This window comes from Macrobrachium rosenbergii, chromosome 50, assembly GCF_040412425.1.
Source record: "Macrobrachium rosenbergii isolate ZJJX-2024 chromosome 50, ASM4041242v1, whole genome shotgun sequence".
Taxonomy (NCBI): domain Eukaryota; kingdom Metazoa; phylum Arthropoda; class Malacostraca; order Decapoda; family Palaemonidae; genus Macrobrachium; species Macrobrachium rosenbergii.
The window spans coordinates 3,753,949-3,774,746 of record NC_089790.1 but is presented as its reverse complement, the minus strand read 5'-3'; the positions used below and the strand labels follow the sequence as shown (position 1 = coordinate 3,774,746).

The window sequence follows — 20,798 nt, the reverse complement described above, 5'->3', positions numbered from 1 at the left end:
AACAGCTTTATCTGTGGTATATGATGCAATTTGTTTCCCATACCTGAAATCTAAGAATCCTTGTCGTCTTTGAAATGAAGATGAGGCCCCAGATGACACTGGAGGTGATTCCTAATAATACTGAAGCTGTCAGTGTTCACGAAGCATCGAGATGAGGTTTTCAGACTTCAAGTCAACCATAAATTGATCCAACAACCCGAAGCCATTGGTAGGTAAGCCTTTTGAAGGAGCAGTAACTGACTGTCTATCAAGAAAGTCTCCTGAAAAACCAGAAACCTTGATTTAGATTTCTTCAGTGGTATTCTTTTAGACATGGCAAGCTTCAGTACTTCGCAGAAAAGACAGTTTAATTCCTGGACGACATTTCCAGTGAGGGGACAGCTTCTTTACCTTCTAATGCCCTCTCTGCATATTCGAGGCTTTCGAGCTCACCAGCAGACTACAGCTCTCAGCAGACCCACAGATCACATGAAAATGAACAAGCAATAAGGATGGACTTACCCAAATCAGACAGTTACAAGGTATTTCATCAGTTGTAAAAGTTTGAAATATATAACGTGTGAATTTTTATTTGAGAGTGATATAAGGTATTGGAAGTAAATATTTACGGTTTTAAACACCCGTTTATAAGTTTTCTGTAACCATCTTTCAGGTATACTTTAAATTTTTCAGTTTTTCACTTACTACTACTACTACTAATAATAATAATAAAAAAAAAGTTCCAGAAAGGAGACGCTTTCAAGCATGAAATTAAAATCACAGAATGGAACCGTTATTTACAAGGAATTCTGTGCTGAGAGACATCTAGCAAGTGTATGTAGTTACATGATGTTTGTTTGATAAGAAAATCAGTTGTTTGATGCTTGCAGACATCACGGCCTTAGCTGATGATAGTAAAGGGGACCTGGTGAAAAGTGAAAGTGCTGACAAGCAGAGAAACTTGAAGGTGAATGTTAGCAAGAGGAAAGTGATGCTATTCAAGCCAGGAAGTTGAGGCAACGATTGATCAGTACAATAGCGGAAAATATATGAGTTGCATTCATTTAGGAAATTGTTTATTGATTTATATTTGGGAAGAGTGAAGGGCGATAGGTTTATTAAGAGAGTTTATTTTTTCATCCCATGTAGGTCTTGTTCCAAAAGATTGGTAAACGTATTTGGAGTATCGCTTCTACTCAGCATCCAAAAGGAAGAGTTAACTTGTGGGTCTGTTACTAAGATTCTCTTCTGTGAATTTAAAGTTTGTGTGATCCATAGGCTTTATCTTGTTTAATTATACCCATTCTATAACGTTCACTCTCGCTGTGAATTGCAATCATGTTATAATGTACGTTTATTCCGGAAGTGAAGAATCAGGAAGACATCAGTCTAATGATCAAGAAAACCTTTAAATTGCACGTTATCTGTTTGGTACGTTGTATTTTACATCAAATTAGACATTGGACTTAATAGCCGATTACATTTATTTGTGGATATGCACAAGCACAGAATGTGGAAAAACCTCTTCCTTAAACAAAAGAAGAAGAAGAAGAAGAGACTCGGGGGTTTTGGCAGCTATCGGACTACCTTCACAACTCCGCAACCGAACGTCAAGTGAGGTACCCGCTTCGGTCTCCTAAAATAGAGGCAGTATCGAGGGAGGGAGGCGTGTGTCTGCTCCTATCTCTCCTTTTCTCCAAGTTAGTTCTGTCGTTTTTCTGCATTTTGTTCGAATGACTGAAGTGACGGTGTGAATTACGTAAAAATTTGTGGATTAAGTGAACGATTGCAGCTACGAATATACCTTGCGTTTCTGCCGTGCCATGCCGTCATATTTTTGCTTATGAATGGCCGAGTTAATTGCAACTTGGATTTATCTGCTGGATAAAGGAGGACACCCTGTGTTTTCAGTGTGAAGAAGAAAAGGGTTGAGAATACTTTATTCTGAGGTAAAGTGAAATGTGCTTTGTTTTATTTAAATACCGGAAGTGATAGGCCAAACCCTTGCCGGTTAAACCCCCCACCATATTGTAATATCAGACTTAACAAATGACAAGTTCCATTCTTGTGACGTTTGGTTTTGTTAACTGCTTTTGCGACGGTAAGTCACCAGAATGTTCATTTCATCAAATTGGAATACAGGATGTCACAAACTTCACGTGACACCTAAAAGGTTGAGGTGAAATGGTTATACACAAAGATGGTCGTGTCAAGGTAATATTCCTTAGTGCAGTGGTTGACCTGTCTCAAAGGTGTCAAGTTTAAGTCGTAATTTTTTTAAATAAAAGGTAAATGTTTCAATATGGCAAGTGAATATAGTGAAATCAAATGAGCTCCAATATTTGATGGCTCTTGTTTTGTTTCGATTTAGAATTACCGTCGTTCCTGGTATGCATTACCCTGTTATGCTCTGTGGTGGTACTGTTCTCATTAATCGTTCTGATTCGCATCGTTTGCCTATCATGTAATTCATTGATAAATTAACCATTTGTAATTTTGAATTAAACTGTACATATGAAGGTTTCCATAAAGGTTTATCTTTATACTCTAGCAGTCTGTATCCATAAGGTTATTTTGGTAAATAAAAAATAACGATGCACACTCTTGGAATGCAAGAGAGAAAAATGATATACGGGTCAGAATGGTTAAATTGTTACGCGCTTTGTATACAGTAACAATATATGGTACCATCACGGATGAGAAAAAATTCCAGAGATATGATATGGTTAGGTGACATGGTTTATGATTATAGAGAGCTATTGTTACCGGCCAAGTGACTATCGTTATCATCACTTATCTTCTGTACTAGGAAGCCCTCTATTCGTTCGTCCAACAAACCCCCCATTGTCTGTTATTTTCTTTAACAATTTTTTTTTTTTTTTTTGGGTATTTATATAAACCTGAGGGATAACAATTTTTTTAATAAGTCCAAAGGTTTCTTTTGAAGCATATAGGTTTCCTCATATTTTCTGTCCTAGTGGTGACTTATTGAACTGTCTTTTATTTTTTCCAACACTTTTATAATCTTAGTCCCGCTATTAACATCTGTTCTGCATATGTGAATAAATCCATCGGGGATTTATTCACTATTCTTTTGATTTGCTTGTTGCTTCAGTAAATATCTTGCGGGTACCATTGTAGACGTCGTAACATTATTAGTCAAGTGATCACTTAGTTATGCCCAGGCATTTTTAACTCGTCCATATCTGGGTATTTCTTGTTTAAGGATGCACTTCTTAGTTAATATCCACCTGTTCTGCATTATATCAAATATTTTCTCGCTGATATTTAGATTTTCGTAAATTAGGATTTTTAGTTTTTTTTTTTTACTATTCGCAGCTTTTCTTTTTATATTAATAAATATAAGGCTTTTTATGTTTAATTTCTTACCATACTTATATATATTGTTTTGTCTTCATTTACTCAACTTTCTGTTCATCCAGTTATTGACATCCATCAGTATTCTGTTCATAATATCATCAGTATTGTCCATAACTAGATAAAACTATGTATCGTCTGCCGAAAACTTAATTTTTACTTTGTTTTATCCATAATCAAGGATAATGTGATAATGCATATGCTAAACAATGACAGCCCTACTACGCTGCCTTGTGATACTCCTTTTGACAGAATTTTTTGAGGCAGATTTCAGTGAACATCGCCGTCTATCCGTTTCGAGTCTCTAATCATCCGCTCATGTACCACGGTGTTGAATACTGCGCTTAAATATTAGTAATTTTATCCCTGCAACTTACGATTATGCATAAAATTTATGGGTTCATTTATCACGTAGCATAATATTGTTTTACTGGAGTGATTTCCTGGTAAGATAGATATTGGACCTTTCTGGATGTTTAACAAGCGGCTGTCGTACCACAGTTCCAATACTTTTTAACAGAAATGGTAAAGTTCGATATTGGTAAAAAATGTTCTGAAGATTGTTGACCTTCCTTATTCTCCCTGTCTTGGTAGGAATGTTGCTCTAGGCTCTTAAATTTATCGTGTTTTGGTACAACATGACTTCGGGAGTATTTGGATCAACATTGCAATTTTTAGGGGCTTTATTTTTCATGCGTTTCCCGATATTAATTTTTTTTTTTTACCTCAGTTTCACCCTGTTGAAAACTGCCAAAGAGTTTTTCTATTTTTCATTTTAGCTCATACTTGTAAGAACTAACTATCTTTGTGTATAACAGTGCTTTATTAATATAAAGCAATTTTAGTGAAAAAGCTCGGAGATGTTCTGAAACAAAAAAGATCAGAAAACTAAAACCAGAAAATTTGCAATATTAGTACAAAGAGGAAATGATGGTACTACCCACATCATTCGACAGGCTATTCGTGATAATGTGGCTTAAGTTACGTCACCATTAGGTATATAGTCCATCGGAAACACATCGTACGTCCATGGGTTCGATAGCAGTGAGACAGTATCCTTAAATGCTTGTCTACTGCCTCCACCGGCTATATTACTTTTGGTAAAATGAAACTGATTAAGTTTGGGATTGACAATGAGCCGTTTATTAGATGTCAAAACGAATGGGGATGCTCTTGCATTGCTTTTTCCATCTGCGTTTAACTTTTGTTAAATTATTGTTTTGGGAGTGTTAAAAATACTGGATAGATAAAAAAAAAAAACCTGAGAAGGGGATATGCAACATAAGAGACAGTTACATAGGGAACTGTTGGGGTAGGCTATCACCTTTAATATATGACAGTTACTTATAGTATGTTGTCTAAAAGAAGTAACAGAAGAAAGAAAGAATCAGGAAGTGTGAAAATGTCACAATCTTTATTTCTTTTAGATAGTAAATGAAAGCTAAAATTATCATTCAGCTGAAGAATATTTCTTTCAGATAGTAAATGAAAGCTAAAATAATCTTTCAGTTGAAGAATAGACACACATGACTGTTTTGCATACTAAAATTAATGATAATACCTGACCCTTGTACATAATCTGTTATTTTAGTTTCGATAGAAATTGAATAAAAGAAAGTGAATTTTTGGGATGGTTACAATAGGCCTACCATATTTTCCAATTTAAGCTTTGACGTAAATTGGAACAGAGCATGCCTTGTAATTTACTTAAATACTTTACCTGGTTGGGAGGGCCCGTAAAATACTGCGGTCTGCCCAGAACCTCACACAGGTTTAATACGACCATGTGGCATATTTCTAATAATAAATGCTTGCCTGTTTGTTCGAGACACTAGCCCCAAAGTTATCTTGCCTTTACCCCACACGTTTCAAGTTAGTCTTATCACCATCCACACTTGAATAGTGCCTTTTTTATCAATTTTTAGAAATGTTATAAGCATAATATAAGTTAATATTGTTTTTCTCAAGCTTCAAAATGTCCAGCAGAGATTTAACCCAGAGGTATCTTAGTTTCCCAAAAGATTTTTTCATAGAAAACGGACTTTATACGTTAGTATCGGAAAACATTGAACGGTAACTCGTATTTCGACTATTTTCATGATGTATTTCCATTATTTAATACATTTGTAACTTTATTACCGTTAGGTATTCAAAGTTTTAATTTTTCATTGTATTATACTGATTTGTAATCATGTCTTATCCAACCAATAAATCCCCGTAAATTATGTGTACAAGATACGAAATAAATCTCATTTGAAGGTCCATTGTACCCCATGTTATCATTAGCATTCTTTGGCTTTAGAGTCGCTAAAAAATTCTTTACTTTTCTATTTGAAATTTAATTTAAGCAATCGATACTGGTGCCGAGCTAAAATGAAAAAAAACTATTGGATGAAACCCAATATTTATGGGTGTTACCATTCATAGCGAAGTAAACCATTTTTCAATGAAGAAGAAAACTTAGAAAACCAAGTTTTGAAAACCCTTGTAAGAGTATAAACCCGAGAAATATTTGATGTAATAAACTCAGTAGGTTTCCTTTTATTATCTTCCCTTCCACAGTACAATGGCAGCTGCTTATGAAGAATTTCTAAAGAGAATTCAAGAGGGATTGAAGAGAGAGGAAGAGAAGGAGAGAGCGGAAAAAGAAAAAGCCGCATTAGCAGAAAACAATAAGCAAGATGAACCACCAACGCTTCTCTCTCCAGAGCCAGAGGAGGAAGAAGAAGAATTGCCAACAATTTGTGTCCCTGATCCAGAGGAACCAGAGCAAGTAGAGCATGGTCAACCTTCAAGTCTGAAAGAACTCTATGACGTGATTTGTCAGCAAATCCGGGCATCTGGAACTCTTGAAATTATAATGCAGGACTTTCAGGTACACAGGTATTTCACTCTTGATCATGCTGTTTTGACTAGAAAAATAATTCGAACTGTTTGGACATTAAAAATCGTAAGCAGAAATAGTGTATGAGCGTTTAGAAATAACATGTGTATGGTTAGTGTATTTATAACTTTATTGGTAAAATCTGCATAAGCACTGATACAAAGCTTCTTATTTAGACAGGTTTTTAAATATACACTTCTAGGAAATGTTCATTAACTGATTATTTACTAATAGGTTGTGTCAGTTAAAGCAAAACCTTTATGAAAATAACCAAGAGTCTTCTTTTTCTCCCAAATATGTAACAGTCATACTCTATTTCAGGAATGCTCCCAAATATGTAACAGTCATACTCTATTTCAGGAATGCTCCCAAATATGTAACAGTCATACTCTATTTCAGGAATGCAGGACTGATCTGGACAGAGTGACGTATGTCTCCCAGTTAACAGAACTGGAGAACCTCGTCATACAGGAGGACTATGCCAAGAAAAATAGCGATGAAGCAAACAATTACGAAAAAGTGTACGACTTGTTGATTCCCAACGAAGCCTCAGCGTCCAAGGCTTTGGATGTCATTAAGAAATGCATTCAAAAGACTCCTCCCGAAGATGTAGCGGCCCTCTCTGTAAGGTACATGAAAAGGGGCTGGGCTTTCCTACTGCTCGAGCAGTTCAGTAATGCAGCGGTTGATGCTGAAAAGAGTTTGTCCTTCGGTTGTCCTGAGGAAAACTTGTGGAATTCTCATGAAATACTGGGTCATGCGAATGCGCAGCAAAAGGACGACGCAAAGGCTGAACACCATTTCCTGAGAGCCTTGGAAAATCTGCGAAAGAGCAACACGGTCAACGAGGTCAAGGCCACGGTGACTGTCAGGATCATGACGGTATTCAAAAGTATCAAGGCCAGAAAGGGAAAGAAGGGCTCTGGTAAAAATACGAAGCAGAAGGGCAAAGTCAAACCACCTCAACTTTCATACGGTGTGCATAAATTGTTCCCTCGCGCTTCGTCAGCTTTAGAATTTACCGTTACTAAGGACAGAGGACGTTGTGTCATTGCCAAGAGGGACATAAGGCCAGGTGAGTTGAAGAAAAACAGTCTTCTCACTTCTATACTCTCTCGTTTGTCCTTTGTCATATGTGAAACGGGATCTCCTCTTTTCCACTTTTTATCGTGAATGAACTCATCCAAATATCTTCCTATCATAGCTATTTAAGTGCTTCTGGTGCCATTCGGAATAATCAACATTTCTTTCACAATTCTCACATCAAGGTTACTCCTTTGGTGTGACGCTTTTACTACTGAATAAGCGTAAATAGCTCATTGATTGTTTATCATCACACTCCAGCTGCTTTGTGGATTCTTGACGGTGTATTCCTTCGTTTGTGCTTTGTGAATCGTTAAACCGACTTCTCTTTTCTGGGCAAGTTTGATGTTGCTTGTGAAGAGATGCTCATCGACCCTGACAGTTTTCCTATTTCTCCACAAGAATTAGTATAGAGAAGAAAGTACTCGGAATTGTTGCTTAATCACTATAAGATGGCGTTCATGTTTGAATGCCACGAACGTTGAAAATTTTCATATCTAGGGTCATAAAATCCATATAGATGCTTAAAATTTCTTCGTGAATTTTATTACTACAAGTAGATATGTGCAGCATTTAATAGTTCGGAATACATATTATTAAAAATTTTATTGTCACAGGAGTAATGTTTGAAATTTAGTGAACCTTTCAAAAGGAATTTGTTGCTTTGTTTTGCATGTATAAAAGTCTTCAAAATACAATGCTGATCAATTCGTTTTGAGTTAAGACTCTTTTTCTTTCTGCCTCAATCATTTATTTTATGCATATAATTCAGAATTCATCATCACTGATTGTTAACAGTATTGACTAAATTTACGAGTCTAATTAGTTTGCTCTCTACAAGTAACAGTTTGCTGAACGAATTCAGTTTCAATTGCTCTGTTCTTGACTTCTCAGTGATTGTTTACTCTGTTAACAGGAGATATATTGATCGTGGAGGAGCCTTTCTGCACCATGATGAATCCTGATTTTTTGGCATCACATTGCTACCACTGCTATGTGAGATCTCCTGTGCCCATCCCATGCAACTCTTGTGCTAAGGTCAGAATTCACTGATGGATGTTGAGTTTTTTTCCTCTTAATATTGAAACTAAAAATTTCCTGGGCTCTGTCTAAAAGGAAAAAGGTCTACATAATTGTATTTTGGTTATTTTGTTCATATTTCACTTTATATGTCCGCATGAACGTAAACTGTATCTGGTAGAATTGTGGACCTTTTTTCTATAACAGGGATTTAATTTTGCAAGCATCTTCGTAACCCTTCAATACAGTGGTTAACATTTTCTAATATAATGTTGCTCATGGTTTTGTTACTCAGACACTAATGATTTTGTTGTGTAGCACATACCATCTTTGGGCACGTGTGATGTGGAAGATCCCACCCTTGTTACAACGTTTCACCACCATCGTCGAAGTAGTACAAAGCCATCAGATCCATAAGTAGGCTTTGTTGGTCCGTGATGACTTAATAAGGGGATTATATATATATATATAATATATATATATATATATATATATATATATATATATACACTGAATACATATGTATATATATAATATGTGTATATATATATATAGTACATCAGTAAATCTAGCGGGTTGAATTTCAAATTTAGCTTTTTTGAGGGCTCAGTCTAGCGGGCACAGAAAATTTTCGATGGCAGCATTGTCAGTCTGCCAGTCTCAGAAGACTGCCTCAGCTTAGTGTCAGAGACCCAGACCAGAAATATGGCAGTTCCCATACCAGCCACGTCTCGCTCCCCAAGTTCCGTATCTTCTGACAATTTGTCGGATATTTTGTCCGCTACTTGTGAGAACTGTTCTGCAAATAATCGTAATTTCTGTGTGCATTATTACTACGTTAATTATAGCAGATTAATTAAACTGTGTCAAGATCACGACCTGTTAAGAAGAGAGTGTTCATGCCCCGAATGTGGACTGCCCGACTCTTGCGAGGGAAGTTGTACTTCATTGGTGTATGAGACGGGAAAATAAAATTGGGGGTCCTTCGACGACAGTGGAAATAGTTGAGGCCAAATTTGGCAAAAGAAAATATAACATGGATGGAGTAAGAGAAGGTCAGGGGGTAATTGGAGGGATTTGTAGAGAGACCCAAGAGCATTTCCATGTGCCGATAAAACGCAGAAATGCCGAGACATTGCTAAGTCTGATAAAAGATTACGTAGAACCCGGCACTACAATTATTTCAGACTGTTGGGGGCCTGTGATTGTCCAGCAAATGAGGGGTATAATCAAATAAAAGTCAGTCATTCATTGAACTTTGTAGGGCCCGGACTGGGTGCCCTTACAGACTCACTGGTAGCTAGGTGGCATGAACCTGAAGGACGGTACCCCCAAGACATCGTAGATCTTATAATTTTGTAGGTAATATGGCCGTAAACTGCTTCAAATTACATTTCAAGGACGAAAATTCTAGGTTCCACGCCTTCTTGAAGGCAGCCGCTGATTTATGCCTTCCAGAGAGCTAAAGTAAGTCTGTGTGATTTAGTCACTGTACTTAGTTCTACCAAATTTTGTAACTAAAATAACTACGTACTGAGTGATGATGGAAACCCTCTATTGGTATTTCTTGCTAGGCCTAAATACATGAACCTTATAGGCTAGATTTAATTTTAAGATTGTACAGGGTTAGTGTTAGCTTATGATCATGTCTTATAGGTTAGGTTAAGTTACGGTAGGTTAGGTTAGGATAGTTCCTTTTATAATAGGTTTCCCTTCTTGAACATACGGCTCACATACGCCTTGTTTATGCTCAGAACCATTGCAGGGCGACCAACGTAAAAATAACAATCCGCTCTCTCTCCCTGTTTTACCCAACACAAACCTCCCCCCCCCAGTTTCCCAAAGGGTCCCAGAGGCTGTGTTACATAACCAGGGGGCTCTGTCTCCCGGACCCCCCCCTGCCCCCGGTGAAGGAAACATATCAGTTCTGAGGTTAATTACAGTCGACCGCCAAAAAATAATTGTAAATTTGTGAATACCAAAGCACTAAAGAAAAACTCAGTTTCCACGGTAATTAGCCATGCGGACGTATATTATAGTTCTGCCTATGTTAGGCTGTACTGTGGAGGCCAAAGATGTCACGAGGCCAATTTCAGTTATGCATCCTAACCTTACCATCCTTAACCTAACCTAACTTAATCCAACTCAACCCAACCCAGGATGCCAAGCCCTTACCTATCTGGGATTACTTCCAGATGGATTACATCATGCCGTAATGTAAAACACGTCACTTACGGTCTCCGGAAACACTTCGTACATGCGGCAACCACTATGAAGCTGAGGAAATTGAATTGAAAAATGGCTGCTATCTGAAAATGTCCGGGTACTATGTAAAAAGTTATTTTAGTATTAAGTTTTAATTTGTAGAAAAAGGTTGGTAATTACTACATAACAGAACATAAACTTGCATAAATGAACTTGACCAGTGCATGGATTACATGCACTTACCACTGTCCAGGCTTCCAAATAATGTTCGTTTACGTGGGCCACCTTCAAAACCCTGAACAACAGAATTTTGAAGATGACTCAAGCCCTTAAATTATTAAGTGCAACATATTCACTTGTCCCATTAATTCACCTTGGTGAAAAATGCCAAAATTATCACTCTGCAACGTGAGTTGTTAAATTTTGTTGGCAAGGAATTCAGGTGACTTAGTATTAATACAGAATATTGGAGATCATTAATGACTGCAAATATGTAATTAATTTGGAGCCCCAATGGCAATATGTGCCATCCCTGATCCAACCAAGATCTTGGGAATTGTCCTGAGGAAATTCCATGAATAAAATGCTCCCAGAAAAAAAAAAACTAGGCATATCCTCAAAATACAAATTGAGGAACTGAAAAGAGTCTGATGTGAAAGCAACTAAGAAAGCACTGGCTGATGCTACAGTGATGATTTTCCTAACATCTGAACCATGCTTATTTTACCACGGACGCAAGCAGTGTCAGAAACTGACAGCCCGAAAGCAATGCAGCACATTTGACAGAGCTCCTTGCTGTACTTCTGGCAACTACATACTTCTGACACATAATCAGGGACACGCCTTTCACCATCTTGACAGATCACAAACCTCGTCTCCACACACTATCCAAAAACAGAGACAACGCAGCAAAAGTGACTTGTCAACCAATGCTGAGTTTAGTTACAGAATATAGAATATTCCCAGCAGAAACAACCCAAGCAGAGGCATTATTAGCAAAGAAATTAATGGGGTTCAATTGGGAAAAAGCTATTTCTGTCTGTTAGACAATAGACTTGGAACTGGGAAATGTTCAGGATATGAATGGTTCCATATACTGTAATTGTGTATATATGAGTGATGGGTTTGTATGAGAAATGTATCAATGGAATATCAAATTTAGGCCTAAGACCAAGCACTGGGACTTATGAGGCCCTCATAACTAGTGTCTCTAACTTCAGCATTTGCAAAGGAAGACTCTTAATGTGTTCAGTAAATTGTCCAAGTACTGTAGTCTGAAATTGAATATCAAACATATATGACCCACATCTACCTCAATCATAAATTGTTCTTCATTGCTTGATATCAACTCTTGATATCAACTGGTGCTTAAAAGTAGGAATTGATAAAATGCAATAGACTGGATTCATTTGAGGAAAGTTTGAGATGCTTTTCCATGTCACCAGTTCTGACCAGTGACATGTTACCTCGGGGAAAGTTTGACAAAAGTTTCCAAGGGAGGGCCATCATTATATGGCTTGCCCAAAGGATTTTGTATGCAAGTGAATTTTGGAAATTGGAGTGAAACATGTAGAGTTAAGAGGTTGGATAGAAACAGAAATGGTTGGGATACTTTTGTAACAAAATTAAATTTGATACCTTACCATACTTAAGTCCTCTTAAAGCAGTTGTGTGTTAGTGTGCTATTCTTTGTTAATTCAACTTCTAATTCATTCTTTCTACCTTATGTAGTTTTGTGAGTTGGAGTAATAAAAACACACATCTTTTGTTTATGCATTTTAATATCCAACTAACTAGTCTCTCACCATCTTGGGCGGGTTTGTTTTTATTCTGGAATGCCATGACCAACCCAGCATTAGCTGCTTCCTGGTGGTACATTGAAAAATTAGTGTAAAGACAAAACTGATAATCATATGTTTAAATAATTTTAACAAATCTATAGAGGTACTACTGGTATGGATTATCTTTCTTAATATTTTACTTTTTTATGCATATTGTAATTGAACTCCTGTATTCAGATTTCATTTGTACAAAGATGTTAAAGTGTATCTTGATGTTCAATTTGTCAGTGATAGAATAAGATTTAATTTCATATTCCCTCCAGGTTTGTTACTGCTCTGAAGAATGTCGTGCAGCGTCGTGGGAGGGGCTTCATTCTAAAGAATGCAAAGTTTTGAACCACCTAATTGACCCTGGAATTGGCAAGATAGCTCTGCTGGCATACAGGTAGTATTCCATTGTCTCTTAATTGTATTTGCTGCTTCTGAAATACAAACCATTGTCTTTTATAGATACTGTATGCAGTAAATTTCTTGAAATCAATTGCTCGAAGTTGATTGCTCAAAAAGCGGTCCTTCAGAAAAGAATACCCAAGATGAACAAGGTTCATTACCTAAAAAAACAATAATTTTATAAGTAAATAAAAATTATTTGGTTCAATAAATAATACAGATAGTTAAAATTCATAATTTTATTAGTCTTTACAATTTCTAAAAAGTTTTAAGTCAGAAAATCAAGTTAAAATGTAGGATTGCCAATACAATACTGTATATTGGCTACTGTTTTAGTATGAAATATTGTGTGCAACACTTCTTAAATATTCTTCTACACTTACCATTTCATCATATTTTGATGCAGTACATATCTTGTAATCGTTTTGTGCAGTCACAGTATTTTTTCTGCTCTCAGCTGTACTCACACTTCCGACAAATTGTTCGATTTGCAACTCGTGTAAACTTTGTTCTCGTTTTAAGCCATCTTTAAACTTCTAAATCAATGGATGACAAGCACTTAGTTGATGTTGGAAACTGTTGTGCCACCCCTCAATAGCATTGTTTATTTTCGGCATTCCTTCTTGACGTAATCGAAACAGTTCCACGTTTCATGTTTAAATATAGGAGTATGTCTACTGGTTGTGTTAAAAGCTGGTCAGTCCAGGTATCTTCAAAGTAATCCACTACTCCTTGAAGGTCATCTGGAAAAAGCTCATTTTCATTGGAGATTCAAATGTTGCCACAACATTGGGTATTGGTATAAATGCCAATGCAGATAAGAGACGAGCTTTAAGAGCAAATTTGGCATTGGTGTCGCACATGACCTTCAGGCCACTTCCTTGAATTTTTCTATAAAGGCTTTGATAAAAAGAAAAAATCCACAACATTTAGACAACTGAAAATTCTTGTCAGTTTTGTTAGGTAACAGTGCATATACAAGGAGTATAATATTACCTGATTTCACACCATGTATTCTATACAATTGAGAAAAAATTGAGGTCACAGTTTTAAATGTTCCATCAGCATACCAGTACTCTAAGATATCAAGATTCTTTTGAGTTGCAAAATTTAATATACGACCGTTTGTAGGACCAGAGTGATAAATAAGGAATAAATCTCCTTTGCTGGTTTTTGTAAACTCTTCAGGGATATCAGGATCGAGGTAACTATACGCAAAGCATGCCCAACATCTTTTATTGAGCATTTATTGCGTATGGTTCTTTTCATATTTTCTACTGAAAGGATCTTCACAGCTGCAGCACCAATTAGTTCTATTGAGACACATGATACAATATATTGTGGTGTATCTTGACTATTCATCGCATGTTCTTTCACTTTTTCCATTGCTTTAGCAGCTTCAATTCCACCAGCGTCTCCTGCACGGTTGCGATTCCCACTTTGTTTCGTGATACTATTATCAATAGTGATAACACGAGCACAACATTTTCTTTTTTCGGACATTTCACATTTCCAATATATCTTATTGTTCACTGCTTTCTCCTTAATATATACATAGGTAACCATCCAAGCAATTTTTTCTTTCCTTTTTGCTCTCTATAAAACTTATATCCATCTTGATGGTTCGAGGTTTCCAGAATTAATGATATACAATGTACTGTAATAGAAAACAAAATAAAAAGTCATTAACGGTTAAGGTAATGGTATTTAGCAGTGATGTTTAATAGGTAAATATTTATTAGTGATCGTTTAAAGAGTAAATATCCGCTTTCGAGCTTTAAAGAATGAATATCGGCTTTCGAGCAATTTATCTTTCGATCAATTGATAGTTCAAAAAATAATTTTTCAAACAATTGACTTGGAGCATTTAGCTTTCGAGCAATTGATTTCAAGAAATTTACTTGGATTCCCTTTTATATGGGAGTATCCTTCAGTGCGAGCTGGAGATGGTGACTGAACGTGGGAACAAGGAGGTTAATGGGGGTTACATGTGATGAATGGAGGGATACGCTTCACACACATGGTGTCACTGAGCAATTTTTCTTTGGCCACTGTCAAGCGAGGACATCCTGCTGTACTCCTTCTGACTGCTAAATTGAACTTGTATGTTTGTTTTTTTTTATGCAAGAAATAGTGTCATATGGATGTTTGAGGGATAGTAGTGAGTCTAATGAACTTCTATTTAATACTCTGTTGAAGAAGAGAATTTAGCATCTGTTGCAGAAGAGAATTTACTGCTATTAGGAAATTTTGGTAGAGGAGGTAGTCTTGAAGGGTTAGTCTACCACTTCCATCCTTACCACCAGAAACCCCCCTGTGTGTCCCCAAAGCACAAACCTACCTTGAGTGGGAGATCAGGGGTTAATACAGGATGGGGGACCGCTTATTATGAATATGCCAACTGCTATGTTTGCTTTTGCTGCAACTGCTAGGAGCTCAACCGGTTGAGCTTCCATTTGCAGGCTTACTTCTGTGGAAGATGCCCTAGGGAATCGACTACTGCTGCTTTCTCAGAGGAGAGTAAGATGTGGGCTAGGGATAAGGAGAGGAAGCACAAGTACTTTCCTTCCTCTTCCTCCTCCCTGTCATTGAGCACTTCCTCTGTTTGACTTCCAGTGAGCACTCTTTCTAGTCTGCTATTGACTGGGTTGGCATGGGCCTTGCTGAGGATGCTCGGTACCCTGAACCAATTCTCCTTGGACATGAGAACAGTTCCTTGTTCTTCCTCTTGTTTCTCCAAGGACTTGGCTCATGCAGGCAATGGGGTCAGCTGTACTCTCTCTTCAGAAAAACACTGGTGGATCCCACACTACCTGCTAGCTCTTCCTTGTGAGTTTTTCTAGAATCGCTCTTGGTTGAGTCAGCAAAACCCACTTTTTCCGCACATGCTTGATCTTCAGACTATGCTAGTGTAAGCAGGGGGGATATCTGTAGCCATGTTTCTTCAGAAACACACTGGGAAGATCCTGCACTTCCTTTGTTCCTGGTCTGTGGACCATGCACATATAAGTATTGGGTTAGGCACTTCTTGTGCCAGTAGTGATTTCACCTTGACAGCCCCTCTACAGATTGGTTGACTATGGCTCAGAATTTTGTTTTTCAGGCTTTCATCTGCTCATGTATTTATTACCAGTACCGGTTGGCACTGATGGTATAATGTGGTCCCATGTATGGGAACATGAATGGATTTGCTCTCCCAGGTGTGCCGAGTGCCGTACTGGGCAGGTGGTAGCTTGTCACCCGTTCTTCTCTGGGCATTTGCAATTTAGTCGGCAATACCCTCTTGTTTAGTGTTGTTAGACTTTACATGAATAGATGGGGTTTGCTTGCATCAAGCTCATTTTTACACAGCAGTACAGTACTATACTCACAAGTGTCAGGGTGGTTGTGTGTATACAATTCTGTTACACCCTGGAGTTGTTTATACATGACAGTGCTTTATCAGTTTTCCTCAAGCAGTCATACTTAACATACGCTACCCTCTTGTGGTGTGTGTGTGCAGTGCTGTACCATGCACATACAAATTCCATGGCTCACTACAGTATGACATACACGAGAAATGTTGTAGTATGTTCACCAGTACTTGTGTGTCAGTGTATTTGAACATGTTTGCAGTATTAATTAATTTTTTACTAAACATAAAAATCTACAGGGTTTTTCATTCCATGATTTGAAGAAATTGCGAGGTAGTTTAAAATTGTCATCATGTGAAAGCCTACTGATTGATGGATCACAATTTTTTAGACAGCTATGCAACTGCAGATCATTTTGTTTTAGTGATTGGAACTGTTAGGTCTGAGCAGGCATGTCCCCAAGGCATGAGAGTGCTCATCAGGGCAATTGGTTTGTTAGCTGTCAGCTTTTCTCTGGGGAAGAATCCATCTCTTGCTTTAGAGAATCTGCTAATTCTGGAAGTTTTTTCTCCTTCCAGATACCCCCTTCAGCAGTGTTGGTACGGAGATCATTTGGTTCTTTTTGAGAGTGATCTTAAGGAAGTAACCACAGCACCATTGTGGAACCCTATTGTTGACAGAGTTTTCCTTAGGGTTCACTCAAGGGCTGGGCAGTTGTTCTGACTGCTGTGGTTGGAGTTTGTTTTGTGGGGACTTGGATTGGGTTAACATTCTGATCTGGAGATCATTTGGTTCCTGCTATCCAGCAATGAAGCAAACCACTTCCCTACTATCATGGGAGATATCCTAGCAGCATTAATCACAGCTCCTATGATGATAGCAGTGATAAACCTAACTGAAAACAGCTCTTTCATAAGAAAAGAAATATCTGTTAAGAGCAAAATTTGTTCATAGGAAATTTTGTCACTTTTGTTTTTGCCGATTTTAGTTATACTAAGGCAATAGAGGAAATTATTTGAGATAAAGAAATACAGTTGAGATAAAGAAATACAAACAACAAATGTAAACTTTTTTTTTTTAACCTAGTGCAGACACCTGCTAATATTAGATAATGATCTGGTTTTAACTTATGAAATTTATAGAGTATTTTCCAGTTGTTGTGAAATTTATAGAGTATTTTCCAGTTGTTGATTGTGAAAGATGAATATTTCATTATTTCTTTTTTGTCAGGTGTTTCATATTTATTAAAATTCACAAAGTTGTTTTATTATATAATATTCACATTAATAGTTATTGCAACTAAAGCTTTTATTTTTTCTGTTTCCAGAGTACTTACAAAACTCACATGGTCAAAACTACAAAAATTGCGAGAGAAGATAGACACCATAGTACAAGATGAACTTATCGAGGCCTGTACAGCAGAGAAGGACTCCGGTAAAAATTCACCTGAGGGGATGAAATGGGAAGGGCCATATTTACCTTCTGATTACTTAACTATTCTACACCTAACTAGTAATTCATTTAAGAGGAGTTTTGGAGACCTATTCAAGAGAGCAGTCACTGCTGTCTACTTGACCAAGTGCCTCATAAAGGCTGGGTACTTCACTTCTGGGAAGTGTTCAAATGATGATATGCTATTTGCCGCAAGTGTGGTTCTGAGGCATTTACAAGGATGTTCCTGTAATGCTTATGAGATAGATGAATTTCAGTTGGGTCCAAATGGGGTGGTTGATGCAAAATCAAATGAACTGGGTGGAGCTCTGTACCCAACTGTCTCTCTCACAAACCATGCTTGCACTTCAAATGCAGCACGTTACAGCGTTGGGGATGTGTGTGTGTTGCATGCTATTAGACCGATTCCAAAGAACTCTGAAGTCTTTGATAATTATGGCTTTTATTATTATCTAAATACTGTTAACGAACGTCAAGAAGTTTTAATGAATCAGTATAAATTCAAATGTGACTGTGAAGCATGTGACTCAATGTGGTCTTTGTACCCACATAACCCCACAGAAACACTAATATTCAGATGTCCTAACTGTGGTCAACCTTGCTGTTACTCCAACACAAGTCGCTCTAAGTGCAACATGTGTAGCAACCATCAGCAATATTCAAAATTACTCAGAGAGCTGGAAGAACAATTAATTCGGTATAAGGATAGCATTCACAAACTTAGGGAGGGTGATGTACAATCATGTTTACCAGCCTTCATTTCTCACATGGAATTTATTGACAAACATGTAGTCCTCCCAGTAAAGCATTACTCTGACCTTCAGGAAGCTATTAAACAATCCTATGGTCATCTAGGAAATTTTTATAATCCCAATGAGTCTGTTTCCTCAGGTGAATCTCAGCCTCAGCAGCAGCAAGCACAACGTACTGTTCGCTTGAAGGCGGGAAAGAACAAGTATGTAAATCCAAATCGGCGTTAGATGACGTATGCAAAGTACACAATTTGATATGCAGTAGGTATGTGACTTTTAAATAAAAGTCAAGATACCTACAGCATATGTTTATATCAAACAAAACAAGGCCTTGCATAGCTTTACATTTTGGTTTGCAGTGTTCACTGTATAGACTCTCTTAAATATTCATGTTCTTGTTTTTAGCATTTTTTCTCACTCTTCATATGCTTGGGGCTTCCTTTTCCTATCCCTTTTGGGCTTGGAGTCCTTTCTCCTTGGATCTCATCATTTTGCAGTTCAAGTTTTGAGATTCTCTTTAGGGCAGAAGCCAGGGAAATTTCTCACATTTTCCGTTCCGATGGTCCTCTACAGAAATCACATGGTGACCACTTTCAGGTGATCACACCATCCCATGATTTGCAAGAGGCTCTTGTGCATGAGTCTACATCATCCCTCAAAAAAATTTCCCAATTAGTGCTCAACTCTAAGGCTCGGCAATCATAAAAGGTGGATACCATAATACACCTCTGGTATGGCATGAAAGTTTGCCTCTAAGACCCTTATGAGAACAAAATTTACTTCCAGAAAACTGGGTGATGCATTGCTTTGTTTAAGTAAATAAGCCCCCAAGAGGAAGTATCAGTCTCTCTTGTTTAATAAAAGACCTCTCCCATAGAACTCCCATTGTGGTCCAGTCTCCCAAGCCACCCTGTGTTCATCTATTTCATCAAAACCTAGAGGTGCTTTGTTGCTGTAAAATTGTATGGTGAGATTTAGTATTGGATATTTAGTCCTGCCTCTCTCTCTCTGACTTTTTCTTATCAGTGGATTTTTTCATTGAGCTCGTGAGAACAGCTTACCAGAATCCTGAGTTTGTTTTCAGTGACTTTAATCTGTAGTTTCCTTTCAGTAAATATTACAGGTAGCATACCTTCACAAATTTCTCTGTACAGATGGGACACAAATTTTTCCTCAGTCCATGAAACATCCCTTATATTTCAAAATGACTTTCCTCTTGAACTTTGCATCTGACAATTTTCAGTAAACTATATATGCATTATCATTTCAGGTCACCCATACTGGAAATTGTTGATGTAATCCCAGTCTGAGAATTTCTTTGCACCTACAATTCTTTTGTATCAAAATCTGATGTCTTTCATCAGACAAACTTTTCTATGTCATGATAACAAAATCAGGTCTGGGATCAATGATTAAAAGTGGGTGTTGTTAAGCAGTGCATGACTTGGGCAAGCCAAGTGGGGATTCTATACATATGTGAGTATGAGTAAGAAGAGGTGGTCTATTCAATGGTGTATACTGTGACTATTTTGTATACGTTGTGATAATTATTCTTGTGCATTTGCTATGATTGTTCTGTGATATTCAATTGATTGTATTGCTTATCTTTTTACAGTACAAAACTACTTGTCCTTTTCAGTTACAGTGAATTTGTACTACTTTATCAGTTTGTATACTCTTAGTGATGCAGTATGTTCTTATAGCACCCCTCCATCTCTCTCCCCCATTGAAGTATTTTGGGTTTAGTGATGTGTAATCATGTTTTTACACAAATACAGAGTATTATTTTTAATTTTTCTGTTCGTTTATCCAGATAAAGGTGTTAGTGGTGTTTCTCACCAGCAAAACTTGCCTAAAGCATGGTAATAAAAACTTCATACCATGCATTCAGATTTTAAAGTCAGCGGTGTTGTATATAGAAAAAAAAATTAAATTAACAATTTTCTTACAAACCTATTATTTATAGTGTCCATTTTGCTGTCTCAACATGCTCCAAGATGAAAGTTCTTTGAATAAAAAGGACAGCTGTAGACACTGCCCATGTGCATCCATCAGTTTGTAACTGTCAAAAGAGTGCATGTCTCGCATGGTCTTAACCTTTAGCAGAGAGAATATGAGGCTGGGAGGTGGGAAAATTTATATGTATATTTGTGCATTCTTAGGCTTAAACTAGCAAGGGGTGGTTTAGTGATTTTGGGATCTCAAGATCCACTTAAGAACATGGTTTCATTTCTGTTAAGTGTGTGCACGAACTAAACATCAACCAAACTTTAAGGTCACCTTAGGATAACTTTGCACATCTTGTAAATCTTGTCCATATTGTGATCAATGTCTATGTTATCTTCTAAGGAAATCAATTGTTTTGTTACATGATAAATAAAATCAAAGATTAATGAAATGTATAAATTCCCATATACCATAGCTCATGTAAACAATCTTTTCATAAGGTATTTAAGATATC

General features: G+C 37.2%; 1 protein-coding gene across 3 annotated transcripts; it reads left to right on the top strand.

Moving 5' to 3' along the window:
• Positions 1-397: 397 nt before the first annotated feature.
• LOC136832502 (SET and MYND domain-containing protein 4-like) lies at positions 398-20,730 on the top strand. 3 transcript variants are annotated; one of them, XM_067093409.1, is made up of 6 exons: positions 398-521; positions 5,920-6,232; positions 6,641-7,316; positions 8,241-8,362; positions 12,654-12,775; positions 17,461-20,730. In XM_067093409.1, the coding sequence occupies exons 2-6, from the start codon at positions 5,924-5,926 to the stop codon at positions 18,563-18,565; spliced, it is 2,334 nt and encodes a 777-aa protein (XP_066949510.1). In that variant the 5' UTR covers positions 398-521; positions 5,920-5,923; the 3' UTR covers positions 18,566-20,730. The 3 variants fall into 3 exon arrangements, with proteins under 3 accessions (XP_066949510.1, XP_066949511.1, XP_066949509.1); XM_067093410.1 differs by lacking the exon at positions 398-521 and adding an exon at positions 1,519-1,679; XM_067093408.1 differs by lacking the exon at positions 398-521 and adding an exon at positions 1,565-1,928.
• Positions 20,731-20,798: the final 68 nt, after the last annotated feature.